This window comes from Schistocerca piceifrons, chromosome 8 (assembly GCF_021461385.2).
Source record: "Schistocerca piceifrons isolate TAMUIC-IGC-003096 chromosome 8, iqSchPice1.1, whole genome shotgun sequence".
Classification (NCBI taxonomy): Eukaryota; Metazoa; Arthropoda; class Insecta; order Orthoptera; family Acrididae; genus Schistocerca; species Schistocerca piceifrons.
In genome coordinates this window covers 192,514,377-192,535,193 of record NC_060145.1, presented here as the reverse complement: position 1 = coordinate 192,535,193, position 20,817 = coordinate 192,514,377, and the positions used below count along the sequence as shown (strand labels likewise).

At 44.8% G+C, this 20,817-nt stretch overlaps 1 protein-coding gene across 1 annotated transcript in view; it reads right to left on the bottom strand.

The window, feature by feature from the left end:
• LOC124712174 (junctional adhesion molecule B-like) overlaps positions 1 to 20,817 on the bottom strand; it is a 689,600-nt gene that overhangs the window by 21,572 nt on the left and 647,211 nt on the right. Inside the window, exon 5 of the mRNA XM_047242468.1 lies at positions 13,513 to 13,803. Coding sequence (XP_047098424.1) covers positions 13,513 to 13,803 — 291 coding nt within the window. The remainder of the gene's footprint in view (positions 1 to 13,512; positions 13,804 to 20,817) is intronic.

Genomic DNA, 20,817 nt, shown 5'->3' with positions numbered 1-20,817 from the left:
TTGAAAACTTAATAAACCACGGAATCACGAAATAATGTAGATAGAGAGGTAAAAATTAACACCACATGCTTGTCATTACACGGGGTTTTATTTGAACTAAAAAAAAAAAGTTCACAAAATGTCCGACAGATGGCGCTGAACAGCAAAACGTCACTGACTGCGCATGACAATCGTGTATAAAAGGAGCTGTAATGAGAGAGAGAATCAGATGCGCCAGCAGTCGCAGCGTGTTGACGTTACGTGAAAAGCCGCTTTTAGTGAAACTGTTATCAGAATGGGGAATGTGCTAGTTCAGCGTTACGATCCTATCGCCATAGGAAGGGGATTCGAACGGGTAAAGGTCCGTTGATAAAGCAGCTGTGGTGAGAATGATATCGAAGTTCGGAGCCACGGGTTGTTTAGACGATAGACCCCGTAGTGGCCCACCGAGCACCAGGCGTAATGCTGCTGAGACAGTTCAGGAAGAAATGGAGACTGTAGCGGGTTCGTCTATGCATGGGGAAGTCAGCGCTCGTGCAGTCACACGTCGCACCGGCATTCCATACACTACGGTTTCGTTGCCACTTACGCGTACCCTCCGGTGCAATCCCTACAAAATCCATCGGCATCATGGACTGTTACGTGGCGATTTAGTGAAGCGGAGGGCATTGGCGTTTTGGGCTTTCCAAAAGATGGCGGAAGATGACGATTGGTTGAGTAACGTGCTGTGGGTCGACGAAGCTCATTTCACGCTCCGGGGTCTGTCAACGCTCACAACTGCAGAATTTTGGCTACCGAAAATGCTAGAACTGTCGTGGAAACTACATTGCACGACGAGAAAGTCACGGTATGGATTGGATTTACCACATCTACCGTTATCGCGCCTTATTTCTTCGAGGAAATGCCTGATTCTGGTTTCGTAAGTACTACCGTGGCGGGTGAGAGGTACGCCGATTTGTTACAGAATCGCATCATCCACAGCCTGGCTGATAAACACCTGCTAGAACGTACGATATTTATGCAGGATGGCGCTCCATCCCATATTGCTAGACGCGTGAAAGATCTCTTGCACGCGTCGTTTGGTGATGATCGTGTGTTCAGCAGCCACTTTCGTCATGCTTGTCCTCCCAGGTGCCCAGACCTCAGTCCGTGCGATTATTGCCTTTGGGGTTACCTGAAGTCGCAAGTGTATCGTGATCGACCGACATCTCTAGGGATGGTGAAAGACAACATCCGACGCCAATGCCTCACCATAACTCCGAACATGGTTTACGGTGCTGTTCACAACATTATTCCTCGACTACAGCTATTGTTGAGGAATGATAGTGGACATATTGAGCATTTCCTTTGAAGAACATCATCTTTGCTTTGTCTTACTTTCTTATTCTAATTATTACTATTCTGATCAGATGAAGCGCCATCTGTCGGACATTTCTTGAACTTTTGTATTTTTTTGGTTCTAATAAAATCCCATGTCATTCCAAGCATGTGTGTCAATTTGTACCTCTCTATCTGCATTATTCAGTGATTTATTCAGTTTTCCAATTTATACTGGCTTCTTGATCACCCGGTAATCACATGTCAGTTCTAGTATAATATATTTGTCCAGTGAATACCCGTTCATCATCTGCATTTCTTCTTGGTGTAGCAATTTTAATGGCCAGTAGTGCAGTAAACTACAGTCAGTGGGATGCGATCAGTATGCTAGTCTGATAATCCTCAGTAGAGGCTGTACGCAGATAATCACTGATTTCCTGTTTATAACCAGTAAATTTTTAATACAAGTATTTTACACACTGTAGCTTGCCCATACGCTGCTGCACTTAGTTGCTGTTAATCAGCTACTTACAGTCTGCTCACAGCATCAGTCAGCCCACCTTTCATTATTGGTATATTTGAGTAGATTTAGACACCTTTTTCCATGGAGTGCAGCGATCTGGTGCTACACATAGGTTAAAATAACAATCTAGAACTAAATAAATTGTCAGTGTACGATCGTGCTATCAGGTGAACAACCAAGGTGCCGCCAACACCAGCCACAGAAGGCCCAAAGCTCTGAGGATGGGTTTAACTTAAGCCGAAACCGGTCATAATAAACAAATGTTATTAAAATTTGGACTGCTATTTTAACCTAAGCTTAGGTACATTTGTTAAAAGTAGTAAATTTTTAAACTTTTTTTCAGCTTTTTAGTGAGTTGATCATATATGGCAGCAGGTTATTAGGCATCTATAATTCTAAGTAGTGAAGCATTTCCACTTCTAAGTGGTTAGTCACATTGCCAGATAGTTTACCATGTATTACTGCAGGTACTAAACCATCTGCAACCTACAGGTGATCATTTATTGTGCTACACGTGTTTAGTTCTTCGTTAACAATGACCTATAGACAATCTATGCTTAAAGTTACAGATCATTTGCTCTACAGATACGAGTAATGTTTACAGGCAATAAGCAGTTTTATGCTTTCGCGGTCAGGCAGTAAAAACCTGTTTTCCTTATTTCACACATCTTATGCGAACTTCGGTAGTTATATTAACTTCAAGATACATGTTCAGGAGTTTCTATACATTTATGAACTAGTTATTCAACGTTTCCTTTTCCCTACAGTTAATTTTTAGTCATTGTATTCATCAGGCCTTCTTACTCCGCAACTACTATGCATGTAAGCGTCAGTACTGGATTTAATTTTAACGTAATTGGTTTTGAGTAACGTTTAGGAAATAGACGACTGTACTGGTGGCATAACATTCCAATCATAAGAGAGCAAAGAAGGTCGAATAACGGAAATAGTACTCGGAGATTGTTGTACAGTGATAGGAAAGTGCCATGATCAACAAACCAGAAATCCTGATTGGTGAGGAATGAGTTTGGGGTTGAAGGTGCGTTTGAAAGTCGCTATTGAAAACCGTGGCCTCCAACGAAAAGTCTCCCAGTACAACAATTTTAACTACATCAAATTACCGACAAAAATACCCTGTTCACTTTTCTGTACGACTAATAGTATGCACGTAGCGAGCGAGAGAATGTGAAAATCACCGCTCGTGATCTTTGAAAGCCAGATACAACAGTGCAGGTTCCATAAAACGACATCCGTTGGGGCAGCTGAATCAGCCTATGTATACATTTAATTCGTACGTCTCCCGATCGGATGTACACCGTTTACATGCCCCGTGGTCGTTTCCGTGTTGGTTTCTGCTGGAGAAAAGCGTTCACCTTAATAGGAGAAAAAAGGCGTAGGAACACCAGTTTAACGGAAATAAACTAACAGGTGAGTTTCTCGAAATCTACCAGACTTTACGCATGACTGTAGAAAGGCTTTACGACACTTTTCGAGACAAGAGAAACGTTTTAACTGATCAATAGGGCAGGTTTGAGGACCAGTTAATAAAAGCGGCCATATGGGGCGGCTTGCTGACAGAGATGCCAGACACAGAATTTATGTTTGAAGTGAAAATTAATTAGTAGGGGAAAATAAAGCTGGTAAACGTGTACAGTGATAATAGCAGATTTAGAAACATTGCAGTAAAATGAAGCAGCAAATAAGCCGTATGCGAGATCATTGTGAATGTGTGGCTACAGGATGCCACTGTGAGATATTGTACTAGTTAGTACAAACTCATTTGAAATCTAAATTTTTCGGTAATTTTCCCATCTATCTGGACCAGATCCGCCCTAGAACTACCTCAAAAAGAAATACAATACCGATAGAAATTACTGCAATCCTGTACTTGTTAAGAGATGTGTTCTGTATGTCGTCTTCACATTTCGAAGCAATACTGCACTTGTCTCTGCATTGGACTAGGAGATTTTTAATAGATTCCCGGATGACCTGGTAAGTATTGATATTGCTGTCTGATTTGCTGCTCCAGTTCTACGCCCATATTATCGTGAGTGCTGTGCGTTTGACTTTTGAGACGAACCAGTGCACAAAAGTCCAATTGATTGAGGTCAGTTGATCTTGGAAGCCAAAGTACAAGCTTTCTTTGACATATCCACCTTCAATCATTATGGAACTTGGGATGTCTTATATCAACAACGAATATGCTTGTGCCACATCATCCATGTACGACGTTCACCAGTGTTGTGCCGGTGAGGTAGGGGATGGGTGAAGTCGAAAAATTTACATTTTAAATGCATTTGTATTAACTATGACAGTGCTTCAAATTGAAATCCGTGGAGACTCGTAACGTTGAAAATCGTGAGTTATCTTAAATTAATGGATGTGAGACACAAATTTGAGCGCATTGTTGGCATTATTGAATATGAGTGGAACAGTGCGAATTTGTCTTAATATGGCACGGAGATAAAATGAAAAGGTACTATGTTTGTCTGGGCGATAGCACGACATGAATCCCATTTAACGAAACGAGAAATCTCGAACTTTGTGGGCAAGGTTAGTGACGTTATGTTCAGTACACCAGGCGAAGATGAGGCCACGTAATTCAAGGCGAAGATAGATGTCTTAGAACGGGAACACAGATTGCTACTCTGGCGTTCAAAGGAGCAAGTGACAATAGTCAAGGCAACATTGACTCGTTTTAATCAAACGGTAAGCTCCGTAGTGAAAAGTGAAGAAAAATTCACACATGAAATGCAGATTACATGCAGAATCTAACTGAATTAAAAGAAAGTCTTTGGACACCGTTACGTGATAACGAATAGCTGTTTATTACCCCAGTAGACGAAGCCATTACCGCCATCTATCATGACGGTAATCCCACAGATGTAATGCTCCGAGATACGAGGAATTTAAACTTTTAGGTCAATGTCGTAAGTATACGGCTCATATTGGTAATACAGTATGAACGTATAACATGAACAAATGTCATTAGTAGTGGTATTGTGCCGAACTTAAGCACAAGAAGAGGTTGCTTCGTAGCGAATAATCATAAGAAGAATGTGAGTAAACTTAAGTTCGAACTGCCAATAGGATCTCCAATTAAGGAGATAGATGACCTAACAGCTACAGGACATACGTAGGATGAGCTACAAAGTGAGACTGAATACCGGGAGAGAAGTGCCTTCAGTCACTTCTCGTTAAGTCTTTTCTCTTTCTGGAGTTTCATGGGGTATAGTTAGTAACTGCAGCAATATTATGTTGCCTATGCAGATATTGAAACTTTTGCCGAGACTGTTTTCAATTTGTGTGCAAAACAATGGGTAACGATTGTTGCAGAAACATGTGTTAAAAATGCAATCGTAATTCAGTGCACAGAGAGGGATATAGTCGGATACCGTCTCACACGAAGCGCATCTAGAGACAGTAAAGAGATAATTTTTGACAAATCTCTAGTGCCTGTTAGACATATTAGAAGTGATGTTAGAAGTCCTGTTCATCTAAGTGTTAAGAGGATCGTGGACAATTGTTGAAGAATGGTAACACTGATAGAAAGTGTGAAAAACTAGTTTAAAGTGTTTTCTCTTTCAAGTTCTGAAACTGTCATTACTTCATGAAACGTACATCTTGTACCAAGTTTAATTCATTGTAAAGTTGACTGTAATATATATATATATATATATATATATATATATATATGTGTACGAAATTTCTCATGTTGTAAAATATATCATTATTGCAGGTATTAGGTCCGCCCCCAGTAGCTGAGTGGTCAGCGCGACAGAATGTCAATCCTAAGGGCCCGGGTTCGATTTCCGACTGGGTCGAAGTTTTTCTTCGCTCAGGGACTGGGTGTTGTGTTGTCCTAATCATCATCATTTCATACCCATCGACGCGCAAGTCGCCGAAGTGGCGTCAAATCGAAAGACTTGCACCAGGCGAGCGGTCTACCCGACGGGAGGCCCTCGTCACACGACATTTTTTTCCGGGTATTAGGATATGTGACAATGATATTAAGTGTGAAATGTAAAAATGTAAATATTTCTGTTAAAGATTTATTGTACTTTATTTGCACTTCTGTCGTGGACAGCTCTAAAGCAATTGTGTGTGTCTTTTGAACATTATTGTAAAGAAAATGTGTATTTTACCCTTTAATACTGAGGACAGCGGCTACAAACTTCTCCTTAAGGGGGGGGGGGGGATGGGGAAGTGTTGCATACTTAGAAAAAAGGAAGTTTTTGTAGAAGGTCCTCGATGTACAAAGGCGATGCCAAAGAAATTGCGGTGGCTGGTGTTGGCCGGCAGTGTAACATGGACTCACGAGGAATCACGTAAGCTCACGTGGAGAAGCCGTGGGGATCGGCAAGCCCGTTGGTAGGGACCATTTATGGTCGCATACGAGGCCCCAAAGGGTGGTGGTCGGAAGCGCCAACGTGGAAGGGGCGACGCAGCCAACAGCACAAGTAGAAGGCGCGAGCGGCGCAGCCCACACCAGGGTTCAGTACAGACAGCGGTGCAGGTGGGACGTCTGTGTTGGTCGGGCCTGGGAACTGGGGGCTGGGTTTGTAGAATTCGGTTAGGCTCTGCTCCCACCATACTTATCCGCAGACCCCCATCCATTAGATTTTGCAATCAGGAAGAGTGTACTCTTATTCAAATCATTATCTAATTCTTGCTCAGACGACGGATTAAAGATTTTAGTTATTCAGGCCTTGTCTTCGTTCGATTATTTCCTTCATACTTCCAGTCAGCCATCTCCATGTTAGCTGACTGGATGGACCTTCTCGTCTCCAGTGTCATTGAGCGTGTAGACCGCTCACTGGACGTGACAACGGAAAGGGAAGGTATTACACCATCTAGCCACAGTCAAATATTCATCTACTTTCTTTGTGGAGATCTTCATCAAATAACGAGTGGTAAATGGAATCAACATTAGTATGAGGTGTAATTCCCCAAGGTGCGAATAAACTCTCGTATTCCTTGTGAAATGGAAGTAAGCAGGCTGCAGACACCATCTTGAGGAATTTCTTGCCGCTGTTGTGTCAGTTGCTGGCTGGAGGCTTGGTGTGGAAATTTGAATCATCCCCCCTCATTCCTGGAACGTCCAGGGCGTCGAAGGACCCGCGCAATATTCATGACGTTTGTGGTGTGAACTCTTGTGTGGAACCGTGTATTTTCCTGCTCGAATATGCTACTTGCCATCGTGGTCATGATGGGTGTAACGATAGGGTGTAACGTGTGTAATCTAAAGATTTCCAGTCAAATCAACGGTATATACTGAGGATTTTGATTCGGATTTAGTCGTTTACGAAACGCTATTTCAGCAACTCCTCTTCCCCTCATTCTTCAGGTAATTCCTGTAGAATGAACACCTGTCTTACACAAGCCTGCTTTATATTCTCATGTGTGACCAACTGTAGCAGTGTGCCGAACTACAGCACGACCAAGATCTGACGAACTATGGCAGTCTGACGAACTATAGCACGATCAAGATCTGTACTGACGTATGCCCTCGGCATATCTCTCAACCTTCGTTAGTTGCTGAACCTCCTCACAACGTTAGGTTGGCCAGCGATCTACAAGATGCATTCTGCTCTAGTCACCCGCGTAAACATCTACATTCGAAATACACAGATCTTCACTCATCGCTGAAATAAACCACCGGGACTGGGAAGGAAGTGTATCTATAAATGAACAAGTGGCCCATTCTTTCTCTAGGCGATAACGGTCTGCTGAGGAGATTAATGTTCCACTAGAAAATCTGTGTAGCAGGTACCCAAAACGTGTCTGACTGACTTGTTTCACGGGCACATGAAGTGCGAACGCAGACAGAAAGCTGACGGTAACTTCAGTACGAAATGGTTATTTGTGGATAAGAGTCCTTACATTTACATGCTGTGTGCAAAATTATCTACATCTACTTTTATACTCCGCAAGCGGTGGGAACTTTACGTGCCACTGTCATTACCTCCCTTTCCTGTTCCAGTCGCGTATGGTTCACGGGAATAACGACTGCGCGCTCGAATCTCTCTAATTTTATATTCGTGATCTCCTCGGGAGGTGTAAGTAGGGGGAAGTAATATATTCGATACCTCATCCAAAAACTCAACCTCTTGAAACCTGGACAGCAAGCTACACCGCGATGCAGAGCGCCTCTCTTGCAGAGTCTGCCACTTTGGTTTGCTAAACATCTCCGTGACGCCATCACGCTTACCAAATAACCCTGTGACGAAACGCGCCGCTCTTCTTTGGATGTTCTCTATCTCCTCTGTCAACCCGACCTGGTACGGATTCCACACTGATGAGCAATACTCAAGTATAGGTTGAACGAGTGTTTTGTGATTCATCTCTTTTGTCGATGGACTGCATTTTCTAACGACTCTCCCAATGAATCTCAGCTTGGCACCTCCCTTACCAACAATTAATTGTATATGACCATTCCACTTCAAATGGTTCCGCACGCATACTTCGAGATATTTTACAGAAGTAACTGCTATGAGTGTTTGTAACGGTACCATATAATCATACAGTAAAGGATCCTTTTTTCTGTGCATTCGCAATACATTGCATTTGTCTATGTTAAGGGTCAGCTGGCCCTCCCTGCACCAAGTGCCTATCCGCTGCAGATATTCCTGCATTTCGCTGTAATTTTCTGATGCTGCAACTTCTCTGTATACTACAACATCATCCACGAAAAGCCGCATGGAACTCCCGACACTATCTACTAGGTCACGATAGTGAGACGTGTCGCGAGTCTATTGGGTGTCTCACGCTCTCAAAAGTATTATCTCTGGCCAGAGGGCGTGGTTGGCGGCATAATATACCGTGCTGGAAGGTAGCTCGCTGTCTTGAATTTCGGTGGTGCGACACTGAAGTGCGACGAGGAGCAGAGGCGGGAGTGTGGTCTCTGTTTCACTCCCTGTTTGGTTCGGGTGATCTCTTATTCTGGGTCTGGTTCGTCTCCGAAATCCTTCCTGGTGCACGTAGGGCGTGCTGGACGTTTTGATTTGGACGGATCAGAGTGGGGCCGGCTGTGCGGAGCACGCCTCCTGATGACGTACATGGGCGTAGCAGTTTTCTTATAGACAACGGCTAACAGAAAGGGAATCCTAACACTGGGGGAAGGCGGCTGTCACACCGATGTCAGCTTGTCTAGCAGCCTTCGCGATTCTTATTACGATAGAACACGTTTTGGAACTTTCCCGGTGCTTAACTTCGTTGAGTAGTACGTTGTGGTCTTGGGACAAGAAAGCTTACTGTGCAGACAATTCTTTCAGCCTCTTCTGTGGTGAACGACGGTGCTGTGTGGTCTGCTCCACGCGTTGCTTTCCGTGGCCGTAAAAGTATGTTTTATATTGTTAAATTTTTATGCGATGCAACTCAGCCACACATAAAGTGAATTTCTGGTTTCCGGAAATATTATGTGTTTTAAGATCTTTTCCTTTTTAAAGTTTGTGGTTCAGAAAAGAATTCTGAGATGCACTCCCGGATGGTGTCTCGTCTATATGGTCTATTTACTCTGGGTAGCTTGTGAAATAGGATGAATGAATTCTGTTTCCTTTTTCGTATTTGCAAGCAGCAGTCATCTTTTCTTGGCTCTGTAACCTAAGATGCTGTAGGCTCCAAGTATTCTTAATACGAGGAAGCTAGTGGGCGCATCCTGTTTCTTGTTTACTGCCTTGCCTTGGAAGCGGTATGGGTTCGTTCCTCTTGTTAAAGAACTCGATTCTTATTTAATTCAAAGCATTTTTTGTAATGGGTGTTTGTGTTTTATCTCCAGAGATTTGATTCGATGTAAGTCAGGCTGAGGCCTCTGTCTCAAGTCTGAGCGCATCTATCTTGATTGAAACTACTTGAGTTTGAAATGGATTTTATACTAATGGCTGCTTGGGGGCCGGTACGTTTTTTGTTCAACTACTCTCTATAGGACTGTGTTATAAATTCAGGCCGAGACCTGTGTTTCAAGAGCTGGAACAACTGTGTTCAATAAAATTTCTACAGTTTGATATCACTTTTAACAATTTATTCTATGGATGTCAAAATTTTTGAGCAGTTTGAAGCGAGCGTTGTAACTCCTATTCGTATCTCCGCTCCCGAACTTTTTGATACAGTTGCTATTAAACCTTGTGCACATGTAATCCGCCTTCTTAGCTGGCTGGTGACTGGCTATGATGTGTGTTCGCCATTTGAACGTTTGTACGTTGTACAAAAACATTTAGAGGTTGATTGCAATCAAGCATAAATCAGTTTTTTTTATTTTATTTTTTTAAAGAAGGGCTCTTACGATCATTTACAGTATGTAAAGTATTAATTTCATCTGTTGCTACTGTATGCCTTTCAAGATTGTTTTACCTCTGTTTTAGAATGAAATGGCGTCTGAGGTCCTTGGCCATTCTAGCAGGTGACGCGTCCCGATTAATCCGTGGCATCGGAGTTTAAACTTATTCTTTTGAACCGCAGCTGGAATTTTTTTATTGCATTGTTAATTTTTACTGTAAACCATTCAAAAGCCACTATCAAACAAAATAGAGACAACCGGTTTCAACACTCAGTATCAGGTCTTAAACATTTTTTTCTAGTAAAACATGTTCATTTTACGGTGACCTTGTGTACAAGATGTCAAGTGGATAAAATTCAGCACATTATAAAAGTTTGTCACGGATAAAACTCAGCACATTATAAATGTTGGTCATATAACAAACATTTACACTGAAGCACCAAAGAAACTGGTCTAGCCTTGTGTATTCAAATACAGATATATGTAAACAGGCAGAATACGGCGCTGCGGTCGGCAACGCCTATATAAGAGATGTGTCTACCATAGCAGTTAGATCGATTACTGCTGCTATAATAGCAGGTTATCAAGATTTAAGTGAGTCTGAAAGTGATTCTATAGTCGGCGCACGAGTGATGGGACACACATCTCCGAGATAGCGATGAAGTGGGGATTTTCGAGGACGACCAGGAATTCATAAAGGGTCAAAAATCCGACATCACTGAGGCTGGAAAAAGATACTGCAAGAACGAGACCAACAACGACCAAAGAGAACTGTTCAGCGGGGGAGAACTACAACCCTTCCGGAAATAGCTGCAGATTTCAATGCTGGGCCATCAACAAGTGTCAGTGTGCGAACCATTCAACGAAACATCATCGATAAGGGCTTTCGGAGCCGAAGACCTACTCCCGTACCCTTGCCTGGGCCCGTCAACACCGACATGGGACTGTTTATGACTGGAATCATGTTCCCTAGTCGGACGAGTCTTGTTTCAAATTGTATCGAGTGGATGGACGTGTACGTACGGGTATGGGGAGAATCTCATGAATCCAAGGACCCTGCATGTCAGCATGGGATTGTTCAAGCTGGTGGAGGCTCTTTAATGGTGTGGGGCATGTGCAGCTGGAGTGACAAGGGATGCCTGATACGTCTAGGTAGGAGTCTGACACGTGACACGTACGTAAGCATCCTGTCTGATCACCTCCATCCACTCACGTCCATTGTGCATTCCAATGGATTTGGCAATTCCAGCAGAACAATTCGACACCCCACACGTCCAGAATTACTACAGAGCGGCTCTTCTCTGAGATTCTCCTGTGAGTTCAAACACATCCACTGACCACCGAGGTCCTCAGACATGAACATTATTGAGCATATCAGGGATGCCTCGTACTATGCTACTGAGATGGGATCTCCATTGCATCACCCTCATACTGATTCATGGACTGCCTTGCAGAATTCATGGTGTCAGTTCCTTCCAGCATTGCTTCAGAATTATTCGAATCGATGCCACGTCGGGTGGCGCACTTCTGCTTGCTCGCGGGGTAGACAGGTGTACCAGTTTCTTTCGCTCTTCAGTGTATAATTGGCTAAGTTATATCCACGTGACCTCTTGTGCATGAGATCAGCTTGAAATGTACACTACTGGCCATTAAAATTGCTACACCAAGAAGAAATGCAGGTGATAAACGGGTATTCATTGGACAAATATATTATACTGGGACTGACATGTGATTACATTTTCACGTAATTTGGGTGCATAGATCCTGAGAAATCAGTACCCAGAACAAGCACCACAGGCCGTAATAACAGCCTTGATACGCCTCGGCATTGAGTCAGACAGGGCTTGAATGGCGTGTACAGGTACAGCTGCCCATGCAACTTCAACACGATACCACAGTTCATTTAGTGACTGGTGTATTTCGACAAGCCAGTTCCTCGGCCACCATTGACCAGACGTTTTCAATTGGTGAGAGATCTGGAGAATGTGCTGGCCAGGGCAGCAGTTAAACATTTTCTGTATCCAGAAAGGCCGCTACAGGACCTGCAACATGCGGTCGTGCATTATCCTGCTGAAATGTAGGATTTCGCAGGGATCGAATGAAGGGTAGAGCCACGGGTCGTAACACATCTGAAATGTAACGTCCACTGTTCAAAGCGAACAAGACGTGACCGAGATGTGTAACCAATGGCACCCCATACCATGACGCTGGGTGATACGCTAGTATGTCGATGACGAATACACGCTTCCAATGTGCGTTCACAGCGATGTCGCCAAACACGGATGCGACCATCATGATGCTCTAAACAGAACCTCGATACATCCGAAAAAATGACGTTTTGCCATTCGTGTATCCAGGTTCGACGTTGAGTACATCATCGTAGGCGCTCCTGTCTGTGTTACAGCGTCAAGGGTAACCGCAGCCATGGTCTCCGAGCTGATAGTCCATGCTGCTGCGAACGTCGTCGAACTGTCCGTGCAGATGGTTGTTGTCTTGCAAACGTCCCCATCTGTTGACTCAGGGATCGAGACGTGGCTGCACGATCCCTTACAGCCATGCGGATAAGATGCCTGTCATCTCGACTGCTAGTGATACGAGGCCGTTCGGACCCAGCGCGGCGTTCCGTATTAGCCTCCTGAACCCACAGATTCCATACTCTGTTAACAGTCATTGGATTTTGACCAACGCGCGCAGCAATGTAGTGATACGATAAACCGCAATCGCGATAGGCTACGATCTGACCTTTATCAAAGTCGGAGACGTAATAGTACGCATTTCTTCTCCTTACACGATGCATCGCAACAACGTTTCACCAGGCAACGATGGTCAACTGATATTTGTGTATGAGAAATCGGTTGGAAACTTCCTCATGTCAGCACGTTGTAGGTGTCCCCACTGGCGCCAACCTTGTGTGAATGCTCTGAAAAGCTAATCATGTGCATATCACAGCATCTTCTTCCCGTCGGTTAAATTTCGCGTCTCTAGCTCGTCATCTTCGTGGTGTAGCAATTTTAATTTCCAGTAGTGCACGTATTTTAATACAAAAAAGTGTTTAAGACTTGAAGATGACACCTCAGACTATTGAAACGATTTGTCTTAAATTAAATATATTTTGTGCGACTTTGGCTTTAGAATGGTGTTTATCAATTAAGTAGTCCGCCCTTTAGTATTCTCATAATGAGAACATTTAAGTCAATTTTTACATTGTCAACGAACTTGTTTATTGTAATAAAGTGCACTTAAAATTTCTTTGTTCCACCAATGGTGTTCGACCCCTGTTTGCCCAGCCCTCGATCCCCAAGGCAGTCAAGTGGCAGGCCGCGTTACAGATACCACGTGATATAACGATGTTCCAGCTGCTTCGTGAACACATTGGTAGATCACAGTTTGCGGTACGTGTTGAGAGCGGTGGACTCACCATCGAGGACGTGCAGGAAGACGAAGGCGGGGTCGAGGTTGCTGGGCCGGCACGAGTAGTTGCCCGAGTGCAGGCGGCGCGTGGCGCGGCGGATGAGCAGCGAGCCGACGGTGGCGTCGGCCGCGACGCGCTCCACGTGCATGTCCTGGTAGGCGAGCACGCGCCGCGACTCGTGGAACCACAGGATGTAGGCCGGCTCCTCGAGGGCGCGCGAGATCTCGCAGCGCAGCGCCACCGTGCTGCCCGCCTTCACGTACAGCTCGGGGCCGCCCAGGATCTGCACGCGCGGCACTGCAACACACACCGCGTCGTGTCCGTCACGTCCACGCTCCGGTCAGAAATACACCGGTGGGCAAAACATGACGACGAAAGTAGCTTACGGAAACTCCGGCGAATATCATTAACATCGGTTTGTTGCAGGATTCTCGAACATATTCTCAGTTCGAATATAATGAATTTGCTTGAGACAGAGAAGTTGCTGTCCATGCATCAGCACGGCTTTAGAAAGCATCGCTCTATTTTCACATATCTTGCGAACCGTGGATGAAGGGTATCAGACGGATGCCATATTCCTTGACTTCCGGAAGGCGTTTGACTCGGTGCCCCACTGCAGACTCCTCACTCAGGTACGAGCATATGGGATTGGTTGCCAAATATGTGAGTGGCTCGAAGACTTCTTAAGTAACAGAACCCAGTACGTTGCCCTCGATGGTGAGCGTTCATCGGTGGTGATGGTATCATCTGGAGTGCCCCAGGGAAGTGTGGTCGGTCTGCTGTTGTTTTCTATCTACATAAATGATCTTTTGGATAAGGTGGATAGCAATGTGCGGCTGTTTGCTGACGATGCTGTGGTGTACCGGAAGGCGTTGTCGTTGAGTGACTGTAGGAGGATACAAGATGACTTGGACAGGATTTCTGATTGGTGCAAAGAATGGCAGCTAACTCTAAATATAGATAAATGTAAATTAATGCAGATGAATAGGAAAAAGGATCCCGTAATGTCTGAATACTCCACTAGTAGTGTAACGCCTGACACAGTCACGTCGATTAAATATTTGGGCGTAACTTTGCAGAGCGATATGAAGTGGGACAAGCATGTAATGGCAGTTGTGGGGAAGGCGGATAGTCGGCTTCGGTTCATTGGTACAATTTCGGGAAGATGTGCTTCATGTGTAAAGGAGACCGCTTATAAAACACTACTATGACCTATTCTTGAGTACTGCTCGAGCGTTTGGGATCCCTATCAGGTCGGATTGAGGGAGGACATAGAAGCAATTCAGAGGCCGGCTGCTAGATTTGTTACTGGTAGGTTTGATCATCACGGAAATGCTTCAGAAACGCGGGTGGGAGTCTCTGGAGGAAAGGAGGCGTTCTTTTCGTGAATCGCTACTGAGGAAATTTAAAGAACCAGCATTTGAGGTTGACTTCACTACAGTTTTAGTGCCGCCGACTTATATTTCGCGGAAAGACCACAAAGATAAGAGAGATTACGGCTCATACAGAGGCATATAGGCAGTCATTTTTCCCTCGTTGCGTTGGGGAGTGGAACAGCGAGAGAAGATGCTAGTTGTGGTACGAGGTACCCTCCGCCACGCATCGTATGGTGGATTGCGGAGTATGTATGTAGATGTAGATGTAGGTATCACCGACAGGTAATATAGCACGATGAAACTTGGAGCGTCCATAGGAAGACCTGCTACACTCCACTGAGGTGACTGAAGTCATGGGGCAGCGATGCACACATATACAGATGGCGGTAGTATCGCCTTCACAAGGTATAAAAGGGCAGTATATCGCCGGAGCTGTCATTTGTACTAAGTATTTCTTATGAAAAGGTTTCCGACGTGTTTATGGCAGCAGGACGGGAATTAAAAGACTATGAACACAGAATGGTGATTGGAGCTAGACGCAAGGGACATTTCATTTCAGAAACACGCTATTCCCAGATCCACAGAACCACAGTGCCGAGAGTACTGCTTACACTACGCTTGTGCGCCCTATTCTGGAGTACTGCTGTGCGGTGTGGGATCCGCATCAGGTGGGACTGACGGATGACATCGAAAAAGTACGAAGAATGGCAGCTCGTTTTGTATTATCGTGAAATGGGGGAGATGGTGTCACAGGCATGATACGTGAATTGGAGTGGTAATCATTAAAACAAATGCGTTTTCGTTGCGATGTGATCTTCTTATGAAATTTCAATCACCAGTTTCCTCCTCTGATTGCGAAAACATTCTGTTAGCACCCACCTACATAGGGAGAAATCATCATCACGATAAAATAAGAGAAATCAGGGCCCGCACGCAAAAATGTAAGTGCTCGTTTTTCGCGCGTGCCGTTCTAGAGTGGAACGGTGGAGAGGCAGCATGAAGGTGGTTCGTTGAACCCTCTGCCAGAAACTTTATTGTTAATAGCAGAGTAGTCACGTAGATGTAGATGTAGATCTCTCGCCACTGAAAACGCAGTGGCCGACGGTCTTCACGTAACGACCGGGAGTAAACGCAATGAAACTGAGCATATGTTTTAAGGTTAGGAGAAGCGGAGAGTAAAGCAGCTACCTGTTCAAGTAAGTGATCGACTAGCTGGAAATTTAAAAAAAGAATTCTGTTAGTGGGATATTGTGTGTCATTTGAGGACATGCCATTTTTTCGCTGGATAGGTAGTGCGGATGCCTCCTGTTTTCCTAAACGTATTTAGTAAAAATATCAACATTTCTGTCATCCCTTAAACAGCGCAGGAGCATCGTTTCAAGACGTATTAAAAGCAGCCGAAGTCAAAATACAGTTTGATGCGTTTCCACTTAAATTCTGGTACGCTCTTTAACGCTGTTGAATACAATCAGGTTTTTCGTACTCCTTCTCATAGTAGTTTGTTACTGAAAAATATGAATCTGATCATATAGTATAATGTACATTGCGGCCAACGGTTCGGAAGATATTATGCTCAAGACATATTTTCCAGCGTGCATTATTAGCCCATTGTTATGCTGGTTGTTTCCAGTATTTTCATCCTGCAGCTCACGGTGTAGTATTGATTAAGTGACTGTGTACTTTGGATCACTGTGAATGGCTATTTGCCTGTGCGGGAGCGATCGAAAATAAGCAAAATGAAAATTTGAGGTGTGAAAACTAAAACACAAAGTGAAAAGGAAGCTCAGTAAGTAATAACACCTGATATAGTTTACGAATGATCATTTTCAGTGAAATATGTAATGCCGTTGCATTGATGTGTTATCCGTGTGGGAAAAATTGCATACATTCATGTTTTTATTATTTTTTGCTCTGTATTACATGTAATTGTGATGTAAGAAGACCTATTTAACTTTAGGCACTTCAAGCGAGATCCGCATTTAAGGAATTTTGAGCGACCTTGTAATCAAGTAGAAAGCAGATTAAAGTGTGGAAGCATCCCTGGATTCTGTCTGGCGAAAGCAAGGAATAAAGTTTGTAGACTACTGAACAAACTGGAACAAGATCGTAGACTCAGTTATATGGTGTAAGTTACCTCTCCAAAACCACGTCGAACTGGAAAGCTTAATGCAGTAAAGTGTAATCAATATTTCATTGTTGTGTTGTTCACAGAACTGCTACTAATGCGTTAATTTGTAATTCTGTTTTGGAATCGTCATTATCATTCTGCAATAAATACCCATGTAACCTATTATTGTAGAACAATAAGAGTCTGGCATGTGGTACTTCCCTGGCACCGGGAGGAAAGGACTAAGTGCAGGACTGTAACACGCCGATCTACCAACAGTAACATGTTAATAACTGTGGTTTTGCTATGTCGTCCGAACAGACATAGTCAGGGAAAAGTACCACAGGCGCTAAGGTGCGAGCTGGTGCCAGTGCCATAGAGACTCACCGCTTGGCGCGAGTTCCACCAGCGCCACGCACGCCACAGGGGATGTAGATATCGACTTAGCCTCAGCCAATTGCGGACCGGGTACAATCCACCAGTGACCGGACGACAATAGTCAGAAGCCTACTCGGAATATGTGCCAGACAGTTGTTATAAATTGCATTTGCTACGTACTGTGAAGTTTACCTAGGATTATTTGCACTTAGCCATTGAGGGCTTCTTGTGTTATATTACATTCAGTATCGCAGACGCTAAAAAGGCGAGGGCTGCTAGAAATCCTTGGGTAACAGAAGAAATATTGAACTTAATTGATGTAAGGAGAAAATATAAAAATGCAGTGAATGAAGCAGGCAGAAAGAAATACAAACGTCTCAAATATGAGATCGATAGGAAGTGCAAAATGGCTAAGCAGGGATGGCTAGAGGACAAATGTAAGGATTTAGAGGCTTATCTCACCAGGGGTAAGATAGATACTGCCTACAGGAAAATTAAAGAGACCTTTGGAGAAAAGAGAACCACTTGCATGAATATCAAGAGCTCAGATGGAAACCCAGTTCCAAGCAGAGAACGGAAAGCAAAATGGCTCAAATGGCTCGGGGCACTATGGGACTCAACAGCTGTGGTCATCAGTCCCCTAGAACTTAGAACTACTTAAACCTAACTAACCTAAGGACATCACACACACCCATGCCCGAGGCAGGATTCGAACCTGCGACCGTAGCAGCAGCGCGGCTCCGGATTGGAGCGCCTAGAACCGCACGGCCACCGCGGCCGGCTGAACGGAAAGCAGAAAAGGAGTATATGGAGAGTCTATACAAGGGCGATGTACTTGAGGACAATATTATGGAAATGGAAGAGGATGTAGATGAAGATGAAATGGGAGATATGATACTGCGTGAAGAGTTTGACAGAGCACTGAAAGACCTGAGTCGAAACAAGGCCCCGGGGGTAGACAACATCCATTAGAACTACTGATAGCCTTGGGAGGGCCAGTCCTGAAAATACTCTACCATCTCGTGAGCAAGATGTATGAGACAGGCAAAATTCCCTCAGACTTCAAGAAGAATATAATAATTCCAATCCGAAAGAAAGCAGGTGTTGACAGATGCGAAAATTACCGAACTATCGGTTTAATAAGTCACAGCTGCAAAATACTAACGCCAATTCTTCACAGACAAATGGAAAAGCTAGTAGAAGCCGACCTCGTGGATGATCAGTTTGGATTCCGTAGAAATATAGGAACACGTGAGGCAATACTGACCCTACGACTTATCTCAGAAGCCAGATTAAGGAAAGGCAAACCTACGTTTCTAGCATTTGTAGACTTAGAGAAGGCTTTTGACTATGTTGTCTGGAATACTCTCTTTCAAATTCTGAAAGTGGCAGGGGTAAAATATAGGGAGCGAAAGGCTATTTACAATTTGTACAGAAACCAGATGGCAGTTATAAGAGTCGAGGGGCATGAAAGGCAAGTAGTGGTTGGGAAGGGAGTGAGACAGGGTTGTAGCCTCTCCCCAATGTTATTCAATCTGTTTATTCAGCAAGCAGTAAAGGAAACAAAAGAAAAATTCGGAGTAGGTATTAAAATCCATGGAGAAGAAATAAAAACTTTGAGGTTCGCCGATGACACTGTAATTCTGTCAGAAACAGCAAAGGACTTGGAAGAGCAGTTGAACGGAATGGACAGTGTCTTGGAAAGAGGATATGAAATGAACATCAACAAAAGCAAAACGAGGATCATGGAATGTAGTCGATTTAAGACGGGCGATGCTGAGGGAATTAGATTAGGAAATGAGACACTTAAAGTAGTAAAGGAGTTTTGCTATTAGGGGAGCAAAATAACTGATGAGGGTCGAAGTAGACAGGATATAAAATGTAGGCTGGCAATTGCAAGGAAAGCGTTTCTGAAGAAGAGAAATCTGTTAACATCGAGTATAGATTTAAGTGTCAGGAAGTCGTTTCTGAAAGTATTTGTATGGAGTGTAGCCATGTATGGAAGTGAAACATGGACGTTAAATACACTCCTGGAAATTGAAATAAGAACACCGTGAATTCATTGTCCCAGGAAGGGGAAACTTTATTGACACATTCCTGGGGTCAGATACATCACATGATCACACTGACAGAACCACAGGCACATAGACGCTGGCAACAGAGCATGCACAATGTCGGCACTAGTACAGTGTATATCCACCTTTCGCAGCAATGCAGGCTGCTATTCTCCCATGGAGACGATCGTAGAGATGCTGGATGTAGTCCTGTGGAACGGCTTGCCATGCCATTTCCACCTGGCGCCTCAGTTGGACCAGCGTTCGTGCTGGACGTGCAGACCGCGTGAGACGACGCTTCATCCAGTCCCAAACATGCTCAATGGGGGACAGATCCGGAGATCTTGCTGGCCAGGGTAGTTGACTTACACCTTCTAGAGCACGTTGGGTGGCACGGGATACATGCGGACGTGCATTGTCTGTTGGAACAGCAAGTTTCCTTGCCGGTCTAGGAATGGTAGAACGATGGGTTCGATGACGGTTTGGATGTACCGTGCACTATTCAGTGTCCCCTCGACGATCACCAGTGGTGTACGGCCAGTGTAGGAGGTCGCTCCCCACACCATGATGCCGGGTGTTGGCCCTGTGTGCCTCGGTCGTATGCAGTCCTGATTGTGGCGCTCACCTGCACGGCGCCAAACACGCATACGACCATCATTGGCATCAAGGCAGAAGCGACTCTCATCGCTGAAGACGACACGTCTCCATTCGTCCACTGGAGGCGGGCTGAACGATGTTGGGGCGTGAGCGGAAGACGGCCTAACGGTGTGCGGGACCGTAGCCCAGCTTCATGGAGACGGTTGCGAATGGTCCTCGCCGATACCCCAGGAGCAACAGTGTCCCTAATTTGCTGGGAAGTGGCGGTGCGGTCCCCTACGGCACTGCGTAGGATCCTACGGTCTTGGCGTGCATCCGTGCGTCGCTGCGGTCCGGTCCCAGGTCGACGGGCACGTGCACCTTCCGCCGACCACTGGCGACAACATCGATGTACTGTGGAGACCTCACGCCCCACGTGTTGAGCAATTCGGCGGTACGTCCACCCGGCCTCCCGCATGCCCACTATACGCCCTCGCTCAAAGTCCGTCAACTGCACATACGGTTCACGTCCACGCTTTCGCGGCATGCTACCAGTGTTAAAGACTGCGATGGAGCTCCGTATGCCACGGCAAACTGGCTGACACTGACGGCGGCGGTGCACAAATGCTGCGCAGCTAGCGCCATTCGACGGCCAACACCGCGGTTCCTGGTGTGTCCGCTGTGCCGTGCGTGTTATCATTGCTTGTACAGCCCTCTCGCAGTGTCCGGAGCAAGTATGGTGGGTCTGACACACCGGTGTCAATGTGTTCTTTTTTCCATTTCCAGGAGTGTAGTTTGGACAAGAAGACAATAGAAGCTT